The sequence below is a fragment of the Dromaius novaehollandiae genome, chromosome 24 (genome assembly GCF_036370855.1).
Source record: "Dromaius novaehollandiae isolate bDroNov1 chromosome 24, bDroNov1.hap1, whole genome shotgun sequence".
NCBI classification, from domain to species: domain Eukaryota; kingdom Metazoa; phylum Chordata; class Aves; order Casuariiformes; family Dromaiidae; genus Dromaius; species Dromaius novaehollandiae.
This window is the reverse complement of record NC_088121.1, coordinates 5,009,330-5,029,859: the sequence shown is the minus strand read 5'-3', so window position 1 is coordinate 5,029,859 and position 20,530 is coordinate 5,009,330. Positions and strand designations below refer to the sequence as shown.

General features: G+C 48.0%; 1 protein-coding gene and 1 long non-coding RNA gene across 10 annotated transcripts in view; one reads left to right on the top strand and one right to left on the bottom strand.

Annotated features, from left to right (window-relative positions):
• SAMD11 (sterile alpha motif domain containing 11) overlaps positions 1-20,530 on the top strand; it is a 201,076-nt gene that overhangs the window by 49,890 nt on the left and 130,656 nt on the right. Inside the window, exons 8-10 of one of the 9 annotated variants that reach the window (XM_026100617.2) lie at positions 10,060-10,166; positions 17,709-18,523; positions 19,923-19,963. In XM_026100617.2, the coding sequence (XP_025956402.2) occupies positions 10,141-10,166; positions 17,709-18,523; positions 19,923-19,963 (882 nt within the window). In that variant the 5' untranslated portion in view covers positions 10,060-10,140. Of the gene's footprint in view, positions 1-10,059; positions 10,167-17,628; positions 18,524-19,102; positions 19,224-19,290; positions 19,538-19,922; positions 20,015-20,530 lie in introns of those variants that run through there. The other 8 variants (XM_064525517.1, XM_064525518.1, XM_064525520.1 and 5 more) reach the window with 8 other exon arrangements.
• LOC112983481 (uncharacterized) lies at positions 11,454-18,411 on the bottom strand. Its single transcript, XR_003259235.2, has 2 exons — positions 18,286-18,411; positions 11,454-16,220 (listed from the first exon to the last, which is right to left on the bottom strand). It is a non-coding gene; the product is annotated as an uncharacterized LOC112983481 (long non-coding RNA).

Genomic DNA, 20,530 nt, shown 5'->3' with positions numbered 1-20,530 from the left:
AACATCATAGGAGGCAGCATTACATTTTGGAAACTTATGTGTAAATAACAATTATCAAGCAAATAATGCTTTTTAAGTTGCCAACAGTGTCTCAGTGTTCATCTGAAAGAACCTTCAAAACCTGTCACCTGGTTTTGAGCAAGAAGGTGCCTGGTTTTGTCAGTTGTGCTGCTTTCTTGAAGGACATAGAGAAGTGAAGTGCCATGTCTCCAGAACCCTGGCATTTTTCTCCTCTCTTTGGTAACAGAGTGAATTAGCTCCCCTAAGCAGAAAACTGAAAGAAAGAACCTGCTCTGCAGGCTAGAATCAGAATCTTCGAAGTAATGTAAAGGAGACTGGAGCTGTCTCAAACTGAGAATTTCAGAAGTGTCTAAGTAGCTGGGGAGCCCAAGAACTTGTGCTCTCTACTTCCTCAACAAAGACTTTTGTCTTTACTGGGAGAAAATATGTATATTTTCAAAATGTATGAACTTCACATTTTTATGGCCCAGGCCTTACTGCTTCATGCACATTGGGATTTAAGGTTGGGCCAGTCCTTGGGCTCCAGTCAAGATTGTAACAGGTAACAGGAGAAAAAAAAAGGGGGAAGATGCAAGACCATAGGAGTAAGAGAACCCTTGACCTTTCCCTAAGAAAATGTTGCTGTTTCCTTTGAGGAGACTGTGATTCTCCTTGTATGCCCCAATGTTTGCTTTCTCCTTTGTATTCTGCCCACTCTGTGATCTGGTGTGCAAGCTCTGCCCCAGAAAGCCCAAGCATTCATGAACCGTCCTCAACCATAGCAGCACTATCCCTGGTCTCCTGCACCCTTGTCCCTCCCTCTTTGCCATGCTTCGCAAACACATCTAGGACTTTTCCTTGAATGCGTACAGGAAGTGGCAAAGGTGTCAGAAAATCTGGATTTCCCAGAGATGATGTTTTTCATGGCAAGGAGAGTCTTTTTTTGTGTGTGTTATGGGAAACCCATGACAACCATGAAAACAACAATGCCCCACCCTCCTGCTTCTTTACTGGCCGTGATTTAAGTGATTGTGATGTAGGCCGTGAGGGATCATCTTAGCTGGGGAAGTGGGTCCAAGGCAGAATCAGGGAAAAGCTTTTGAGAATCACTTTGTGGTTGGGAGTACAGCAGTATGCGGTGTGAAATGCTGTTTCATATGGGGAAATCGTGGCATGGAACTTACTTTTTGTACATTTTGAGCACTATGACAAATTGTCTCCCTGGTATAAATAATCTTTGCTGGGTGGTCAGATCTGTATGCAGCCCTATGTGGCTTGTGGAGCCCCCTTGATGGAATGATGCCCTTGAGGACTTGAGGGGTTAACTGAAACCTTCAAATGCAACCAGCTCCCTGTGGCAGAGCAAATGAAACAAAACTCTGTGCTTAGGCTTCTCTACTGCATTTGGGTTTTCTGATCTGGCACCCAGTTTGGATGCCAGAAGTTTCTAAAGCTGGTCTGGCCTGACTCTGATCCTATTTGAAACATTGGCAAAACTCATGTGGAATTCAGTAGTGCAGGGAAGAGCAGCATCTTGCAGTGCATCGGCTGTTTGGGACAAAGACTGTCTTTTGTCCTTTGTACAGCACCTAGCACAATAAGGTCCTGGTGGATGGGAGGTTCTGAGATGTAACGGCAATGCAAACAATAAATAATGATGTTTTGTGAGTTGAACAGAGCTTAGGGCAAGCGTGTGTGTGTGTGTCACACGTATGAATAAGTGTCAGAGTTAGGGAGCAGCAAATATTCAATCATAATAAACAGGCACATATTTTCTTCCCTTTTCCTGAGGAGCTGGTCAACCATCCAGCTATTTTATTTATTTATTAAATATCACTGGAGATAGTTCAGCAGTGGGGTGCGCTGCTCTGTCTCCTGAATGACGATTGCTATCAGGCTTGAGAAATCAGTCATTTCTGGCAAGCAAAAACTGCTCGGTGGGTTAATGATGCGGGGTAAATACTGACAGTGGCCAGTGGTCTGAGCGCACCAGACATGACCTAAGGGAATCATAGATTCCGAGGGGGCTGCTGCTTCTCTGTAATGTGATTGCTTCTTTATAATGGCCTCAACTACTTCTCCTTCCCACCCCCCCCTTATCATTATTGACCAAAGAGCATCGGTAAGGCTAGAGAATAAATAGTTCCCTGATGGTTAACAACAGGCTTTCCACCAATTGGAATGCAAGCCGTGCTCCCTGTTATATTCTTTATAATCACACTTTATTGCACAGAGCACAAAATAAAGCACCTATCTTCCCCCCACCCTTTTCCTCCTCGCTACCCCTGGGAAACTGGGTGCTGTCCTCTCGTGGAGCAGGTGAGAGGAGGCTCTGGGGCCGGGTATGCACCAGCGGGACACAAGTCCCGGCCGACTGGGAGCCACGCTCAGTGGGGAGCGCAGTCTCGGCGGCGGGTGCTGGAAAACAGGACGCCTGGCAGCGGGCTCTGGAAAACCCGTCCCCCGCGGGACGGCCCCAGCGCCGCGCCGCCTCGCCGCGGCGGGCCCCGGGGGAGCGCCCGCCCCCGCCCCCGAGCGCACGCCTCGGCCGGCGCGGGGGGAGCGCGGCGCGCAGCCCGCCCGGGAGACGCGGAGCGAGAGGCGGGGTGTGTGTGTGTGTGTGTGTGTGTGTGTGTGTGTGTGTGTGTGTCTCTGTGTGTGTGTGTCTCTGCCGGGGGCCGCTCGGCCCCCCCGCTCTGCTGCCGCCGGCAGCCAGCCCCGCCCGGCCCGGCGGCCCCGCCGCCCGCCCGCCCCCGCTGCCGCCACCCCCGGCGGCGCGGCGCGGCGCGGCTCGACTCGACGGGGCGGGCGGCGGGGCCGGCTGGCTCCTGCGCGCCCCAGTGTTTGCGCAGCCACCCCCCGTCTGGGGCCGGGCCGGGGCTGGCTCCAGGCTCCCGGGGGCGGGAGGTGATGATTTTCCAGTGGGTATTTGTCAGGTCAGAGTCTGCGCCGCCCGCCGGGCTCCGCGCCTCGCTCCCCGGGTTATTTATTACCTCTCTCCCCGGCGGCAGCGCTGCGGCTCCGGGGCTGCTGCCAGCAACCCGCGGCGGCGGCGGCGGCGGGGCCCCCGCCGGGGGGTTCCCGAGCAGCGACGGGGCGGCCGGCCGGGAGCGCTGCGCCCCGCGCCAGCCCGGGCCCGAGCCGTGCCCTGCCCCTCTGCCCGAGCCGGCCCTCGCCCCTCCTGTTCGCCCGCGTCGGGACTCCTGTCTCCGGGGGCAGTTGGTGCCGGGCGGGGGAGAGGCGGAGGAGAAGGGGCTTTTCTGAGAGCTGGAAGAAAGCTGGTTGCTGAAAGGCAGTCTGGAGCTGAGTTAGAGGGAAAGGCATCCAGTCTGTGTATTTCTGGTCGTGTTTGTATGTGATGGTGGGACTAGAGACACCCTTCGAGCAGACCGTCCCAGCCTTCAACACCGATTGTCTGTCAGTTGGCTGAAACTCCTAATAGCCCAAACAAGCTCATCACCTCCCGATGCATAAAACAGAAGTCCACTCAAGCAAAGGGGAGAAATTTGTTTTTCAGACCTCTCAGTGACAATAGCCTGCGCTTTCGCGCAGAGGTCAGCGTGGGCTTGTGCCCAACGAGCATTGCTAGCAGTTATGTTTTCCATGTGCATCCTTGATGTTGGCCTCTCTGTAGCTAGGCAGAGCTGAGCTTGAAGAGGGATTGCAAAAGAATGGGGCTGTAGCTCACCTCAGCATTCAGTCATGCCTGTAGGTCAAAGGATGAGAGAGACCATAAATTTGCCGGAGATATCCTTTGGAGAGCTCTGGGGTGTGTACGCGTGTGTGCACGGCTCAAGTAGTGGACAACCTGGACTGGAGAATGGGGTCAGACCGGTGTCTCTCTGGCACACCCTTGTAACCATGCAGTGTACTGTTCTTGAAGCAAAATGATTCCAAATCCATATGGTGACACTGTTATGTGATTTATATTGATTATGTTTTTATTGAGTCTCTGTATGCAAAGTTGGATTTTTAAGATAAAAATGAATACATTCGCTAGGCTGACCTTATGTGCTGGCTGAGTTATGTTCCTAGGGTACCTTTAATCTGAGGATCTTGTAGTGCTTGCCAGGTCTTCATTAACATTTTACCCTTATTTCAGTTTGTTTGTTTCTTTGCATGCAAATTTCTTGTGTGCCTAAGCAGTTTGTTTCCTTTGTCAATCCTCAGTGTGACTGGGGTCCCTCCCTGGATTTTGTGTCTGGGGTTGTGATACGAGTTTGCTCTAAATGATGTGACAGGAACACCACAGTGTCGGGGAAAGGCCTGATTCATTGGTCAACTTGTCAGAAAGAAATGCCCCAGTCTTGAGGAGAATTGCCACAGCATATGGGGAAAATGCTCTTGCTTCTAAGTTTGTGATAGTGAGATTCCAGTCGAAGCTTTACCTTCTGTACTAGCCTGCTCCTCAGATAGTGGAGAATTGCACAATGTTGTTCTTCCTGAAAAGAGTCGGCATTTAAATCAATTCCAGCAATGCAACTCTAGGGTCCCCACATGTGACAGTCGTGCAACTCACATTTCTCTTGCAAGGGCAAGCAGCTCACAATTCAATCTTGCTCCTGACAGCTTAAGTCCCCGCTATTGTTAAGGTGCCTTTCAGACTTGAAACCTCTGCGCTGGTTGCAATGTATTAGCTAGTTCAGAAGAAGTGGGAACTAGGGAGCAAATGTTTTCTTCTCAGAGTGAACTTTATCTCTCATCCTGACCAAAAACCCTTGGACACAAGGGAATACAAGAAGCAAAGTAAATATTATTTTGTTATTATTTAACTGTATTTCAGCTCTGTTGCTACCTACTTGTCTGCAGACACACCAGCGTTCCCAGAGCTCCTGAACCAATTTTTTTTTGCCATCTGTTGCCTCCCCCCGGAATAGTGATAATGTGTCCCAAAAGGCTTTGCTCCTGGTCAATGGGGAGAGGAGGGAAGAGACCCATATAAACTTCTAGGATATGTCAGGACAGCTATTGATACAGGCAAGTCAAATAAGGGACTCACATGGAGGGAACTTGGTACTCTGGAGGCAAAAGGGACTGTACATACAGGTAAGAAGGCCAGGGAAGAATGCTAAAGAGGGAGAAGTGGTTAGCAGCAGTCAGAAGCTGCTAATTATCCCACGCTCCAGCTTGTTCTCATGAGAGCTGGGGAACTCTCTCTTTGATCCTCCAGTATTTCATCTTATAATTGGATGGGGGTTCCAGATGTTATTGCTGAGAGTTTCAGGGATCTGATGGAAGGAAGACTATTGGATCAGGGGTCTTGGACATTCCCAGAGGAATTTTCAGTGGTTTGCTAAAGGAGTGTTTGGGACACCATTGACCTTCTTGTCCCCATTAAGTTATTGGTAGGTTTTTTTGTATTGCCTCTTGAATGCACTTTTCTTTACCATATGTATCCTTAAAGTTCCACCCTTTTTCACTTAAGTTTCATGGAGAACAGAGTTGAGTGTTTATTTCCTCCTGATTAGAAGAGATTTGAATTGGATTAAGTTTGTGCCTCATTCCTGCAATTCTGTATGACTGTTCCAATAAATGGATTTACTGATTTAGCGGCATTTAGTGGTAGCTACTGCAGCAGCAATTCTGAAGAGAACTCCAGGAACATAAATGGAAAGGGAATTTTGAATTTGTCATTACAAATATTCATATAGGAAGCCTGATTCCAACAGCTAGATCATTTTGTGAACAGTACATCCAGCCTAAGCAAAACAATTTGAAATGTGAAGATTTAATTTTTGCAGTGAGTTGCTCATGAATGGGCTACAGATCAAGACATTTGCAGAAATCGGCTGCGGAGGAAGAGTCACACTTCCTGTCTATCCACGAGGAGACAAATACACTCCCAAAATGCCTGGTCTGATGGGAGCTCTGACTACAGACTCTCTTTGCACTATGATTTTCTTTACTATTTTCAGAGGAATTTCTTCTGTGGCATAGTACTGGAAGAATGGAGAATGCTAGCGCCTAAAAAAGAGGGTCTGTTTGCACGAAAAAAGTTATAGAAGTAATTTACCCGTATAGTTAAACTGCTGTAGGTATAACTGTATGATCTCTATTATTGTTTCATAATAATAAGTCTTTCTCCAGTTGAGTAGTACAAAAAAGATCAGAAAAATATATCTTTCAGGAGAAGAGTATCCAAGGTGGGAGTTATGCTAGTATGCTATAGCTGTATAATTGTTGTGGTAAATTTCTCAGTGCAAACCCTGGCTTTCGTGACAATCCAAGGAAATGTCACAAAAGAGGGCATTAGTGTTACTAGAGGGCCAAAGATTTTCTAAAGAAATGTTTTCCATAATCAACTGTAATTTGAAATTAGATAGTAGTGCCTAGATACCATAGCGACATAAATAGATGTGTTGTCAGCTCCCTGTAACAACCTCTCTTGTAACCCACATCTTATGATGTAAACCACCCAGCCACACTCATATCATGAAGGTTTCTAGCTTCAGCATTCACCCAGGCATGCACACTCTTGTCAGTCCTGCTTTCCTGTTGATCCTGAGCACTGCATGGAGCTGTGCCCCCTTCCAGGACTGCTGGAAATCCAGAAGAGATTTGGACATATCATCCCTGCATACTCCTTAGATGGAACAAGAGCACAGAGGGGAGAGAGTGTTGTCTTAGTCCTCTGCAAAAGGTTTTCTTTGCCTCCTGAGATAGAGCCGAAAGCTCACCATAATGAGTAGGAGAATCCTGAGCGTGGGGACTGAGGCTGACATGCCTGGTAGTCCAGGTTCCTGGGTGAAAGGTGAAGAATGGAGACTCATATCTTAGTTGAAAAGGGATATGAAATTTCTTTGGAAGTTGTTTTTGATGATGGTGATGAAGGAATAGTTTAAGACTTTTTTTCTGTCAATAGAATTATTAAGGATCTGGAAAGACATTAACCATCCCAGAAAGGACTTCGGGTTGCTCTTCCAGAGCTGGCCTGTCATGAAATGAGTTGTGGTATCTCGAGCTTCCTATCTCATCCCACTGCACGTGCACTGGGTTCTGAAAGGAACAACAAAGGCTATTTCCTCTGTGAGGAATGATGCAAATGACCGGGATATATGCATACTGTGAGCAGCAGTCATGGGAAATAGGAAATAGCGGAGAATGAGGGAGTAGAGAGAAAGGGAGGCTTAGCCCAGAATAATGTGGAGGGAAGATTTGTCCTGCAGCCTTTTTCTAAAAAACATCCTTAAGCAAGTCCGTTTGCCAGAGCTGTGCACCACTTCCTGGACTTCTCCTCGAGGCAGATACTAATAGAGTCATATTTGTTTTATAAAGAGAGGAATGAACAGCTCAGATTGCATTACTGTATTTGAAGAAGCATACTACAGATCTGATTAGAATGAGGTATAACTGCATAGGTGTGCATACAGTCAATGTGTATATGTCTTTATGTACACATGTGCAAACACAGATTACTTCTGGGAAGTACAACATATTTAAGTTAATCTGTAGGTTAATCCAATGTGGGACTTGATTCCCAAGTTCACTCAGTGAGAACTGATATAATCTATGTTGTTATAATGAAAACACTGAATATGTTGGAACAATGAGCATTTTTTCACTGAAATGCAACAAAGTCCCTGATGAGTTATACTAGCTCTGCTCTCTGAGGCATTAACAGAAGAGAGGGGGAGAATCTTGCATTCAATAATTTACGGATACATGAAAATTTATTTTGAGCAAGTAATAATTCTTTGGAAATTAAGGTTAATTAAAAGCAATACCTTACCTATAAATGTATTCAGTTACTTTGTCAAGACAATTTTATATTTGTTTCCTATGATGTTCCCATCCGCATCCTAATCAGCATTTTGCTGTAATTATGATTAGAGGCTGTACTACAAAGACAGACTGCTTTAAAAACTGAAGGGAAGAAGCAAGCAGCTGGGTGGTAATAGACTTGAGTGTCTTCTGAGTATTTACAATGGATTAGACTTTTTATTTTAGGGTGAGTACAGCCTTAACCTGTGCACAGTGGAAGCAATGCCAGCATTGCTTCTGGATGCAAAGCACATGTAAGAAGTGTCTGCATACTTGATATACTTACAAGGGCAGAGAGAAACTCAAAAAGATCTGTTTCTGCCAGTCCTCACCCTCAGTCATTGGCTCTAACTTCCTCATAAGTTTTTTCTGCGTAGTGAAAAATGAAATGTGTGATGGAACCCAGCTCTTTGCCCCTTCAGCTGCTGGCACATCTGTTAGTCTGCTGAGGATGGGATGCAAGCCACCATATGGCTGAAATGTTAGCAACTGAAATTTTGATGATTGCTCCCATAAAGCCAAGCTAATATTTCAGCAGACTGTCTCTCACAAATTGAGCCTCAGGTTTGAAATTTAGCTCTTTTGGTCTTTCTCAGGGCACAAAACCAATAAAACCTATTCTCTTGTTTACCCAGGATCTATTTTCTGAGTGCACATGCCTGTGCATCTTTGCATGGCTGTGTCAAACAATTGGTGATCCTTGATGCCAGGCTGTCACTACTGCTGTGTGCGTCAGTTGCTACAGGACTGTGGCTGTTCCCATCATTTTATCCACAGCTACTGCTAACTCTGTGCTACAGATAACAGCTAAAAGGGATAGCTTTTGTGAACAGTGCAGTATTCAAAACGCCTTTTTATCCTTTCCTCTTGGAGCAAAACTTTAAAGTTTGTGACAGTGTACAGAGTAGTTTTGCAAATGTGTGCTGACAATATATCTATTTGCATGTGTCCCTTTTAAGTGTGAAGGGTTAGTGAAAATGGCTTGTGCCACATCTGGGTACAGATTAGCTTTGGCAAGATGTATGACAAACAATATCTTTTTCCCCCGCTGTAAACAAATTTGTTACTTGCAAGTATTTGCCAAACAGTTTTGGATGAAGAATTTTAAGCATCAGGCACCAAGATGTTTGCTCTGACATTTCTGCATTTGCCACTTGTGATGTGTTATGGCTCACAATTACTTGTTTTTGCTCAGTGATTGAGTTATTGAACTTGAGAAAAACAGAAAACTGTAACTGATACATTGCATACAGCAAATAACCATATTTGCTCATCAGCTTTCTATTTTGGAAGAATATAGGTATTCCCTGGAAAATGATCATTTCTCAAATGTCTTTAGGTGGCCATAGTAAAGGCATTTGAACATGGTCAGATCCAAGCATTCCTGAGTAGTGAACATCATTTTTGCACTAGTTGACCAGTTCTCCTGTCCTGAGTGTGTACACAGTCTATAGATATGTGTATATGGTGTGTGTCAGGGCTCACACAGAAGGGGCTGCGAAGGACTTGACTTTGAAAATATATTGCATTGTCTGGTGGGAGCTGGGTTGTGCAGGAGGAGCATACTGAGCCATATGGCTGTTCTGTGAAAGTCTGGCTAGCAAGATGGATAATCTCACTTTAGTAGCAGGACACCCCTCTAGAGAAATCCTCTGATAAGGTATACACATATTAATATGCAAACACCCATTCAGGGATACACACACACACACACACACACACACACACAAAGGCACAAATCCACAAGAATCTCAACATGTATAAAATGATCAGCATTAACTGTAGTTGAATTAAGTGCTTTTTGTTCAGCCTTCCTACTGCTCTCTAGCCAGGTATTTAACTATAGAAATTTTGACACTAAATTAATCCTTGTGTCCAGGACCTTATTGCATTAGGAAGGTGGGGTGGAGGAAAAAAACACAGCCAGCAAAACCATAAAAATGGTTGTACTTACAAGGACCACATGTAGAAAAGTTCAAGTTTGGAAGTCTGACAAACAGATAAAATTCAATGTTAACTAGTTGCAGCAGGCCACTTCTCTTGTCCACAAGCATGCTGTATTTGCTGTGAAGCAAAACAAGGGAAGGAGCAGAAGAGTTGCTCATATTCCAAGGAACTCAAATCACTGTGAGCAGTTCAAATGTGTAAATGCCTGTTTACATATTTTTTGGAATTCCTTTTATTTTGTTGTGTTTTTGTTATTCTTTTATATCTTATCTAAGTTTTTTGTTTGATTAAAGCATTCTGTTGCAGTGTAGTCATGGCAACAGGTTTTCTTGACTAAGTCTCTTTTTCCAGGAATGTAAGATTTAAAGGAAAAGAAAAACAAACCCAAACAAGACAAATCTTCATGTGGTCCTGGCCTGGCTTTCATTCATAATGATGGAGGTGCAAGTGAGCAGTGAGTGAGTACAAAGTCATTTATGTGTGTTTGTCTCCATGAGTTCACTGAAGAGTCTGGATATGCCTGTGACTATTCGTATGTGTATCTTTGGATAAGTTTGCCAGTACATATTCAAATATGATGTACATCTAGAAGAGACCATGTAGGAGCTCTGGTCACAGTGAAGCTGAAGGCGTGATTGCCTTCTTATACCAGCACTAACTGGATAGTTCAAGTAACAATTGCAGAAGTAGTACAGCAGAACAAACTTCAGTGAGAAATCGCTATAAAAACATTGGTCTATATTGGGGCAGCTCCTGTGTGATGTCTGTTCAGAGTACCAGTGTTAATGTAATAAAATTTAGCTATATCAGATGGAAACTTGCTGAAATTGCAATGTGGACATAGCCCAGACTAGGGCCTATCCATGCATAAACTTTTACATTGCTGTAACAATAATTGTTCAGAAACATTTGTAGTGAAAGTTGTACAGCTCTCTAGTGGAGTGCAGCTATACCAGCAGAGAGGTGATATATGCTAATCCCATTATTACTAGGGCATTGACTACACTACATCAATTTCTAGAAAGGAGGAGAGTTAGGAGAACATTACAAAACCTGTGTGCAGAAATGCCCAGTGACTTAAAGGCTTTAGAATGTGTTAGCTCTAATTAACGTGTTTGAAATCTGTAAGCCAGCTCAGGTAGTGTATACTTCAGCACCTTCTAAATTGGTCGGGGCAGGTTCTACCTACTCTTTAATTTGACCTTTCTAGGATGTATTAAAAGCAGTTACACTTGATTACACTAGACTTTCCTGACACATTACTTCCAAAGGATTAGCTAACAAAGTTCATCTGCCTAGTCTAAACAAGTGTACTCTGTGTGTGTGTACGCACACATATGTGTTTGTATACACTTGTGAATTAAGGAAGAGATCCATAGTTTATTCTTTTATGGCATTGTTTCATGTTGGGACAGCACACCTATGTTATCTTCTTCTTGACGTTCACTAATTTTTTATTGTTTTAACCCAGTGATAGATTCCAGCTATACCCAGATACCTGGAAAGTCAGTTTCCCAGTGTATCTTTTTGTTACTATAGTTTTAGGAGGGAAGGAAGGCAGGAAGGAAGTTAGGGAAGTGGAGTAGCACATAGTGATCTTTAAGTGCTGGGATACGGCCAAGCTTTAGATTAATACATCATGACCATCACTTCACCATCTTTTGATACAATGAGTTTTTCTTACTAGTGGAGCAGATTAGAGCAGTACAATCAAAGGCTTTGGAAAGAAGTGAGAAAGAATCTGGTGAAGGTTTTCTGCATTACAGCTTTGATATTTCAGATCTTTCACAACAGTTGCAAGTTAGCAATAAATAACATCTGAGGAGAGAGGAAGAGACTGGGGAGAAAGATGCATTTTAATTGCAGTATGGGCAAAAAGTATGGTTAATGCAGACAGAGGCGCAGGGAAACTGGAGAGTGGCTGGAACTGCAGAGAAGAGGGCTCTTGCCTTAAGAGTAAAGGGTCAGAGAGAATGGTTAATACAACCGCAGTGTTGACACTTAACTCCTTATTCCATTGGTGATTTCTGTAACTGCTTTTTTACATTACCCAGGCACCACCTGAATGTAGCTAAACTTCTTGTTTTCCAAAACCTTTGCAGAGAAGGGCAATCTCTCGCGCTGCATTAAGGGGACTGCAACACTGAAGTGTGAAGTCATTAAGAATTTGCCATTGGTTTTAACAGAAACAGGGTTACATCCTTTGAATTTAAACTCCTTGTTGTAGAGATCTCAAGGCTGTTTCTGTTCTAAGCTACCACAATGCACCCGATCTTCCAGTAAGGAAGAGAGATGAGTCTGTCCTTATATCTGAGGAGGTTGTCCAGTGCCATATCCACTGATAGCAAGTACAGTGGTCTCTTGGTGCACAGCAGTCACTGGTTAATTCTTGCTGTGCACTACGTGTAGCAGCATGCAAAAGTCTCTGAGCTACAAGTCCAGGTGACTGTTCACAGCACAGAATAACCCACTATACCAAGCTAGAGAGAAAAGATCAAATGTGTTCCCTGAATGGGAAGTCATTATTTAGAACAAGGGAGCAGCTAGCTTAGAAATAGTCCTTGGCTTCCAGATAACACTTCCTTTGACCCTCCCCAACACACATTTTATTCTTGTTTTGTGAGCGTCAATCTACTTAGACTCTTCTCATAGCTATACAGGGCACTTGTAGGGAAAGTGAATTTGGAAGAGGTATTTTGTGTAAATAGTTTGAGGAGAAGAAGGTTCCTTAAACTACCACCTTCTGTCCAAGACTGTTCTTTGGGAAGCAGAGAAAATGCCTTCATTAGGTAGGGATGTATGCAATTTGCAGCTCTTTTTGTTGTGTAACCTCATTCTACCATAACCCTACTTTCAAGAAAGAAAGAAAGAAAGAAAGAAAAAAAACCCCACTTACTGAGCTGTATGGTGCTCCTTTTTCACTTCAATAAATTGGTGTAAAAGGCTGGTGTCTGTATCAATTAGATTTAAAAAGGCTAAAGCCCAGCAGTTCCTGAGGAAGCATTTTTTAGAGGCAAAGCCCTTTGCAATGTCTTCCTTCCTAACCTTCCTCCCCTGAATACCCACTTATGCCCTGCCTGCTGTTGCTCTTGCTGCTGGGCTGTCAAAATATCTCTCATAATGAAGCAGTCTGGCCTGAGGCTAGTATTACCTCCAATACTGATCCTGCTGAGCATGGCTCTGGCAGCGTGGCTGGGCTGCTCACATGCTGCAGTGAACATAGAGCGTATCATGGCTGGGCTACACCTGGAAAGGAGCAAGGGACAAAAGCAGTGGTCTTGGCTGTTAGGCAACCTTGATGTACTCTGAAACTCCAAAAGGATGGTAGAGAAGGCATGAGTTTGGCTGGGTCAGGTAGTGGTGTTGTGGCTGTTTGACTGGTCTTGTTCCTGTCTTTTGGTAGGCTCAGAGTGGTTTGGTAGCATGTTCCAGGAACAGGGCTGTTGCTTCCCATCACTGGTGTGATAGTGTCAAGGTAATTTTGTAGGAGAGATGGGGTGCATGGTGAGAGAAGCTGTTGACTTGCAGTCATTAAAGGGCTAAGCACCCCAGCTTCTTTGGGGGAAGAAACATGATCCAGTGGCTACTTGACCCAACTGTTGAAAGGCCTGTTTGATTTTCTGAGCTTTTCTGGTGTCAGGGCTATAGGACAGGACATTGCTGGTGTAGTTACATTTGGGTTGTGAGAAACTCATGCCGCACCTGCTATGGCAAGGCCAGCAAAACCTGTGCTGTAGATGCAGCTACACTGACAGAACATTGTGTATTTTGGTTTAGCTTAGCTTAGGCACAGGCAAAATGGTGCCAGAGATGGCACATACGGCATCCATGGTGGAATCATGCAAGAACAGAAGCTCTGGAGTAGTTTGTGAACACAGGCTGGTCATTTTACTTGTACCTGTGTGTCTGTTTCCTCCCAGCCTCAACCTGTCTTTCCTGTAAAGGGGCAGGGCTTGCATCTGCAATGAGTTTTTAAAACACTTAGCACAAAGGACCTTTGATCTCACTTAGAAACCCAAAGGTTTACTGTCACAGACATAAATAAATTACGTTTAAAAAGTTCCCCCTCCTTTTACAGGTAGAATAATGGAGGCCTATCCAGGATAAGTAATTTGTCCATGAAACTGGTGACAGAATAAGGAGTAAAGTCCTTATCCCTTTACTTTCAGATCTGTGCTTGAAGCACAATACCATCTTTCCTTGTAACATGCTTTACAGCACAGCTAGCTCTTTGCAGTCATTGATACGTTTGATGTGAGAGAAATAAAAGGTCCAGGTTTTGTTTAAACCCTACATGATGTATTCCAGAAGTGGGGAAGTAGATGTTAGAAAATGATCACTATTTATTACATTTATTGTGGCAGTGCCTCTGCGAGCAAGTCAAGAATTGTTCTTTCACTTTGCTAGGTGCTGTAGAAACACACAACAAAAAGACATGGTGACTTGTGCCCCCAGACTTTAAAACACATTCCAGTTCCTTAGTTCGGTGTTTGCAGAGCACAGCTAGTTCTCTCTCTCACCGTATGTGCGTAGATTTGCTAAGATCTTTCCGATCTCTTCTCCAGTGGTGAATCTGTTTACCCTAATACCAAGATCTCTAACATTAGAGGCAAGAGCTGAACAACTTCAGACTCCCTGCTGTTGAACTCAGCCATGCAGACGGTGCTCTTGCATTTTATTACAGTGGGAGGACTTGGTAGTAAACTTTCGTGCTTATAAGAGACTGATAGGATCAGCTAAGGTCTGTTCCTCTTGAATCCCTCCACACGGCTGCCAGAGCGCCTTGTGTCTGTGTGGGAAACCCTGCCCTCATGGTTCAACCATGCATCTCACGTTGGGCCGCCATCATGAGGTCTTATTCTTTCAGTGCCTGACCCCTACGCAGCTTGGCCAATGCACCCATATCATGACTGACATGAGTGCCTCTTTTTCCAGGAATGAAACACATTCAAGTGAATGCTGCCCTTCTAGCCTGAAGAGTAGCATATTTTTACTCCACTTATGACTAGGCCCAGCTTTGAACCCAGTTTCTTTAGAGAGGAGAAGCAACTGAGCTGAGATGTAGTGGGAAAACCCCGTGGCAAGTCACCTTTTCCTTTAAAAAGAAACGGTAAATAGAAGTTCTCTGGGTTAGGAAGGGTTTCATCTTAGCTGTTTTCTAGCGGCAGATTGTAGGGTAATGCAAAGTGCTGTTAGGGGATTCGAGTGTGCATCCAAGCCACAGGGATCTGAGAAGTCTAGAAGTACCCCAGAAGGACTTGTTCCTTGAGGTTGAGGGACATTCTTGTTCTGCTCTCCTGTGACCCTTCCTGGAGGAACTGTGGAAACCTGTCTTTGGAGAGGGCTGTGGCCAAGCTCTTTCTACACTTGGAGGTAAAGTTGCCATTAGGAATGAAGGTGGAGAAAGAGTAGTAACCCTTAAGGCTGTAAAGGAAAGCAAGCTCTGAGAAAAAAAATATCCACTCCCCTGTAAAAAAAGGAAAAGAAATCAGTCCCATGGAGCCAAGCTACAAAGATGACGAAGCCAAATAAAGTCCGAAGTAGTTCCTAGGCCTTGCAGAGAGCTCACTGCAGTTCCAGGTATGCCAGCCACTAAGGTCTTCTAGAAGTGCAAGAGCAAACAGTTCTGCTCACTGTATTGCCTTCTCACTTGAGGTCCGTCCAGACTCTTCTTACGTTCTTTCACAGGGAGTGCCTGTGTCTCCCAGTCTCTTCCAAGCACTGTCCCTGGTTCATTAGGTGATTTCTTCCCTATCATCTTCAGCAATCAGTGGCATTAAGAATAAGGACCTGGAGAACCTAAATGAGATGGTTTGATGGGTATGTATATCTGCCTTCTTCATTAGAGCAAGAAGTGAGGATTGCTCCCAGAGCTTGTATTTCTTGAGAATCAATAGGCAAGAAACAAGGATCACGGTCATGTAGTGCCAACAGAGGACTCAGACTTGGGGCTTCGATTCCATTCCCAGATTTCCTGCTGAATCCCAGAGAGCCAATTTCATCTGCCTTTACTGGTGAGAAATAATTGCTTCTCCCACAGGTGGTGCATTGGTTGCACGGACTTTTAATATAGAGGGGTATCTATCTGCTGAGAGCCAAGAGGGGGCAGAAGACTGCACCTGCGTGATCTCAGGCAAATCACTTGGTGCACAAATGTGAGCTTGTCACCAGTATTATTAGCCTGTAGTTACTCAAAGCGGGACTAAGTAGCTGCATGAGTAACTGCATAACCCCGGCATGAGTACAGGGTTCACATTCTGGATCTTAACCTCTTTACGCTTCAGTTTCTTCACCAGTAAAATTAAGCTAAAAGCAGCTTCCTTAAAGAGGTGCGAGGAGGTGGTGGTCTTTCCCCTCCTGTCAATGCTTTGAGATTGAGAGATGGTACCAAAGTGTCAGGGGTTCTTACTGCTTAGAAACTGCCCTGCTAACTCTGTCAATGGCTGGTTTTCTTGTTAGCAAATCCACTTCTCACTGCCTGGAAGGTGAGTTTAACTTACCACCATCTTCCCCTGCAAGAAAACAAGTATGTTATGAGAAGGTTATGAGAAGGTAACAAGTAGTTATGAGAAGGTAAGCTTTGTGGAAAAGCTAAGATTTTTTTGTTCTGGGGGAGGATGGGATATAAAGCTGTCCCATCTGCCACCTTCTAAGACTTGTGGGACATATCTCTTGTACTGTGTTTCAGGGGTCATTTATTTTTATTTCCCATCTACATGGCATTCTTCCTGCACAGTCAATCCTACTTAGCATCCAAAGGTAGGGAACTCCATTGCATTAATGGGACAAATCTCTAACAACCATGCAACTTGGTTTGGGGCCGTGTTTTCCTCTTGGGGGCTGTTTCACACGGACCCCGTGCCATGTCCACCACAGCTCGTAATGGAAAACGAACTTCTAGTAGGTCTCCTAGCCCTCGCTCCACCGCTGCATGGGAAAGGAGAAGGATCTAGCCTGCCTTTTCAACGTACAGCTCGTCACAGCAGGCGTCTGCCAGGAAGAGCAGGCGGCATGTGCAGAGCGCATCAAGGCAGGGATCCCGAGGGACACGAGCCTTCCCGGCGGGGTGCGTGCGTGCCCCGTTTCGGCCCGCCGGAGCCTGCCGCAGCCCCCCGCGGAGCCGCGGGCCGCCCCGGCGGGCTGGCGGCTGCTGCGCCGCCGCGGAGCCGTCCGCGCCGTCCGTCGCTCACCCCCTCTGCCTGCCGCCGCCGGCGCGGCGCTTGCAAGCGCCTCTGCTGTTTAAATGGGCCGAGTTAGAGAAGCGGCGGCGGCGGAGGGAAATCTTGTTTGGTCAGAGTCTCCGAACTACACTGTGACTTCTGAGCACAGATCAATATATGTCTGTCCCGGGTCGGAGGGGAGCGCGACTCAGTAGCCCGACACAGAGAGGCATTTAGGGTATGGGGGCAATTGCATAGAGAGCACATTCCGTGCAATGGTACAGTCTCCTGGGGCTAGAAATGTGTACGTCTGTGTGTGTGTGCATATATAGAGAGGGATATATATACTATATATATATAGATATAGATAGATATATGAAATATAATACTATGTTTTTCAAAAATTCCACGCAGGAGTGGAAATTAAATACCAGCTCGCAGTGCTCATAAAGCGTGCGGTGGGAGCGGGGCGAGTCTGCACTGTGCAGGTGAAGGTGGGCGGCCCCCGGGAAACTTCTCCGCCCGGCTGTCTGGAGCCCCGCGGGCAGAGCGAGCAGAGCCGGCACCGTCCGGCCCCCGGGGGCTCCGTCCTCCCCGCGCCCGGCGGGCGCCGGCGGAGGAGGGGAGGGAAGTGGATCGCGGGGTGGCGGCGGGGGCGCAGCGTTTAATTTTAATTATTGCATATAAATAAATAAACCAGGTGTCAGTTTAAAGGAAGGGGGGGAGGGCGAAAGGGGGCTGGGTGGGCGGCGGGGAACCCTCCAGCCTGGTGAGAAGGTGGGTCGATCTAGGGGAATCAATAAGCATTTTTTTTTAAAACCAAAATAATGTCTACGGCAGCAGAGACCTCTCCGAGATGTCAGGTATTAGTCCGGAGGGGCAGATCTGCGAGCCACACAGCAGCTCCCGGGTCTACGGTACATTAGCCTCTCCGTGGGAGAGGGATCCCAGACAGCTCTGCTGGGGACCCAGCCCAGGAGATTTGTTAGCGGGCTGCTTCGGGGGATACCAGCCACCTCCGGCACCCGAGCGCCAAAGGTGCTTGTGTTGCTGCTGCTGCTGCTGCTGCTGGCGCATTTCATCCAAACTCCAGCCAGAGCGGGGGCAAGTTGAACCGGAGACATTAGAGCCACTGTGCTTTGGAGAGACGAGGGCGCACGGGGAGCGCGGCAGCACCATGCCTGCTATCAAGAAGGAGCGACTTGACAGGGAAGAGATGGCCCTGGCAGCTTTTAACCAGCCCATGGAAACCTTACCTGACTATCTCGCCCCGCTGGCTGCCGCTGCCATTCCGGTGGTCACCCCGCACCCGCCGGCTTACGACCAGATCTTTGCCCACCGCGCGTACCTGGGCTTCCACGAGACCCACCACCCCCACCCGCACCACCCGCACCACCCCCACCACCTCCCCGAGGACCTGATGCTGGAGAGGTTTTCCTCCATCCCGGATTTCCAGCCCTTCTTTGACAACGGAGAGCCTTGCATCGAGGTGGAGTGCGGGGAGAACAAGGCGCTGCTCTACATCAATAAGTTGTGCCAGGGGAGCAAGGGACCCTCCATCCGGTACCGGGGAGAGTGGCTCACGCCTAACGAGTTCCAGTTCGTCAGCGGCAGGGAGACGGCCAAGGACTGGAAGCGCAGCATCAGGCACAAAGGTAAAGGCGCTGCTGCCGCGCCGTGCGCGGGCTCCCCGCGCTGCTCCGCGCTGCCTCAGCATCCTGCCTCTGCCCCCACGCTTCGGCAGCCGGATCCGGGGGGGGCTCACCGCCTGCTAGCACTCGCGCGGGGGAGAGCGCAGGACCCCGTCCCCCGTCCCCCTGCCAGAGCCCCTCCCGGGCACCCCGACACCGGGCTCTCCCGAGAGCCGCTAAGTTTTCCGAGCGATTTGGGAGCGGTCGCAGGGAGAGGAGGAGGGGAAGGAGGAGGAAGGGGGTCTCCTCTCTTCTGGAGAGAAGTTTCGGTTCGTGCGGGCGGAGGCTTGAGCGCCAGGGAAGTTGCGGGGTGCCTGGCGCCGGGCCCGCGCGGCGTCGCTCCGCGCCCGCGGCTCTCCCCCGCGGGGGGCCGGCCGGGGGCGGCGGGGCTGCGCGCTGCCGCTCCCCGCGGCGCGGCACGCAGGGGCGGGCGGCGGCGGCCCCGCCGCGCCGGGCGAGGACAGGCACCTCCGGGGTGGCGGGCGGGGCGCAGGGGGTGTTCCCCTCGCAGCTGGGTGGTGCGGGACCTCCGCGGCGCTGGCGGCTGCTGACGGGAGCCTGCCCTGCCTCCCTCCCCTCCCCTCCCGCCCGCGGTGCAGCCCGAGCCAGCGCCGCAGTCCCGGCGCGGGGGCCGGCGCGGCGGAGCTGCTGGTGCCGGCGGCAGGTGGAGAGCGGCGGCCGGCGGCGCATCCGGCACCGAGCCGGAGGGGCCGGGGCCGGCGGAGCGGGGGCGGGGCGGGGGGGAGCGGAGCGGAGCGGAGCGGAGCCGGCGTGACACGTAATTAGCCGGGAGCCGGAGGTGTCAGCCCCGGGGTCTGAGGAGCTATTAGGAGGTGACTGACACCTCGCCTTGTTTATCGATCGCCAGAGGAAAGGGGAATAACTTCGGGGGCCGCGCTAATTATTATTATTCCACTCATTTTTTTTTTTTAACCACTGGGCTCCGGGCTGTCTTCAGGAAATCTCAATCCCTCTGGGGTGAGTCAGGAGGACTGAGGTTAAATGGACGGAGGAGCAGGGGGAGGCGCCCGGGGGCTGCCTCGCTCGCCCGGCCGTCGCCCGGCGGGGGCTGCCGCAGCGCCCGGGCTGCCGCCGCGGCTCTGCGGCCCGCGGGAGCGTCTCTGCCGCGGCGCGGGGGCGGCTGGCGAGGGCTGCGCTGGCTCCTCTGGCGGCGTCTGCAGGGCGGAAGGTTGAGCGAAGGCGCAGGCAGGAGCGCGGTGGGTGGGTGCTGGTAGGCAGGCAAGGGGAGGGGAGTTCGTGTGGAAGGAACCGCGTGCTGTTCTCCCCCCTGTTCCCTGGACACTTTCCTTTTCTAAAAGTGCTGATCCTTCTTTTTCCTTCCTTCTTTTCTTCTCTTCTTCAGGGAAAAGTTTGAAGACTCTTATGTCCAAAGGAATCTTACAGGTACATCCTCCAATCTGTGATTGCCCTGGGTGTCGAATTTCGTCTCCAGTGGTAAGATTATCGTTAAACTATGTGCTTTAGTTAAGACATCTCCCCTCTCCTCCGCCTCCTTCCCTTAAAAAATCCCTTTGCTTCTGTGATCACAAAGCTGTGATCTCTGAGGGCTAGGAACTGTCAGTCATTGAGTCTTTGCCAAAGCCCTGCTTACACTGGGAGTATACCTGCAGTCTAGTTAAAGGCTGCAAAAAGAGCAGATTGTGTGGTTTTCTGGGGGAGCTATCACAGCTATATGCAAATGGCAAATCATTTAGCAGCCGCTTCCCCATCCTCACCCGGGCCTTTTTTGTGTATTTTGCAGAGGAGTAAAATGGCTAAATAAAGCAGAGGGAATTATAATTGCACCCACATGATAGAGTCAGAACAGCCACACTTTACAAACCATTAATGAATTCTTTGTAGATAAACTGAATGAGTAACCAGCTGGTCTTAACTCTTCACAACTTTTACCACATTCTTCTTGTAGATCTCAATTACTGTTTTTATCCATCTTTTCTGCCCAACTTTGGA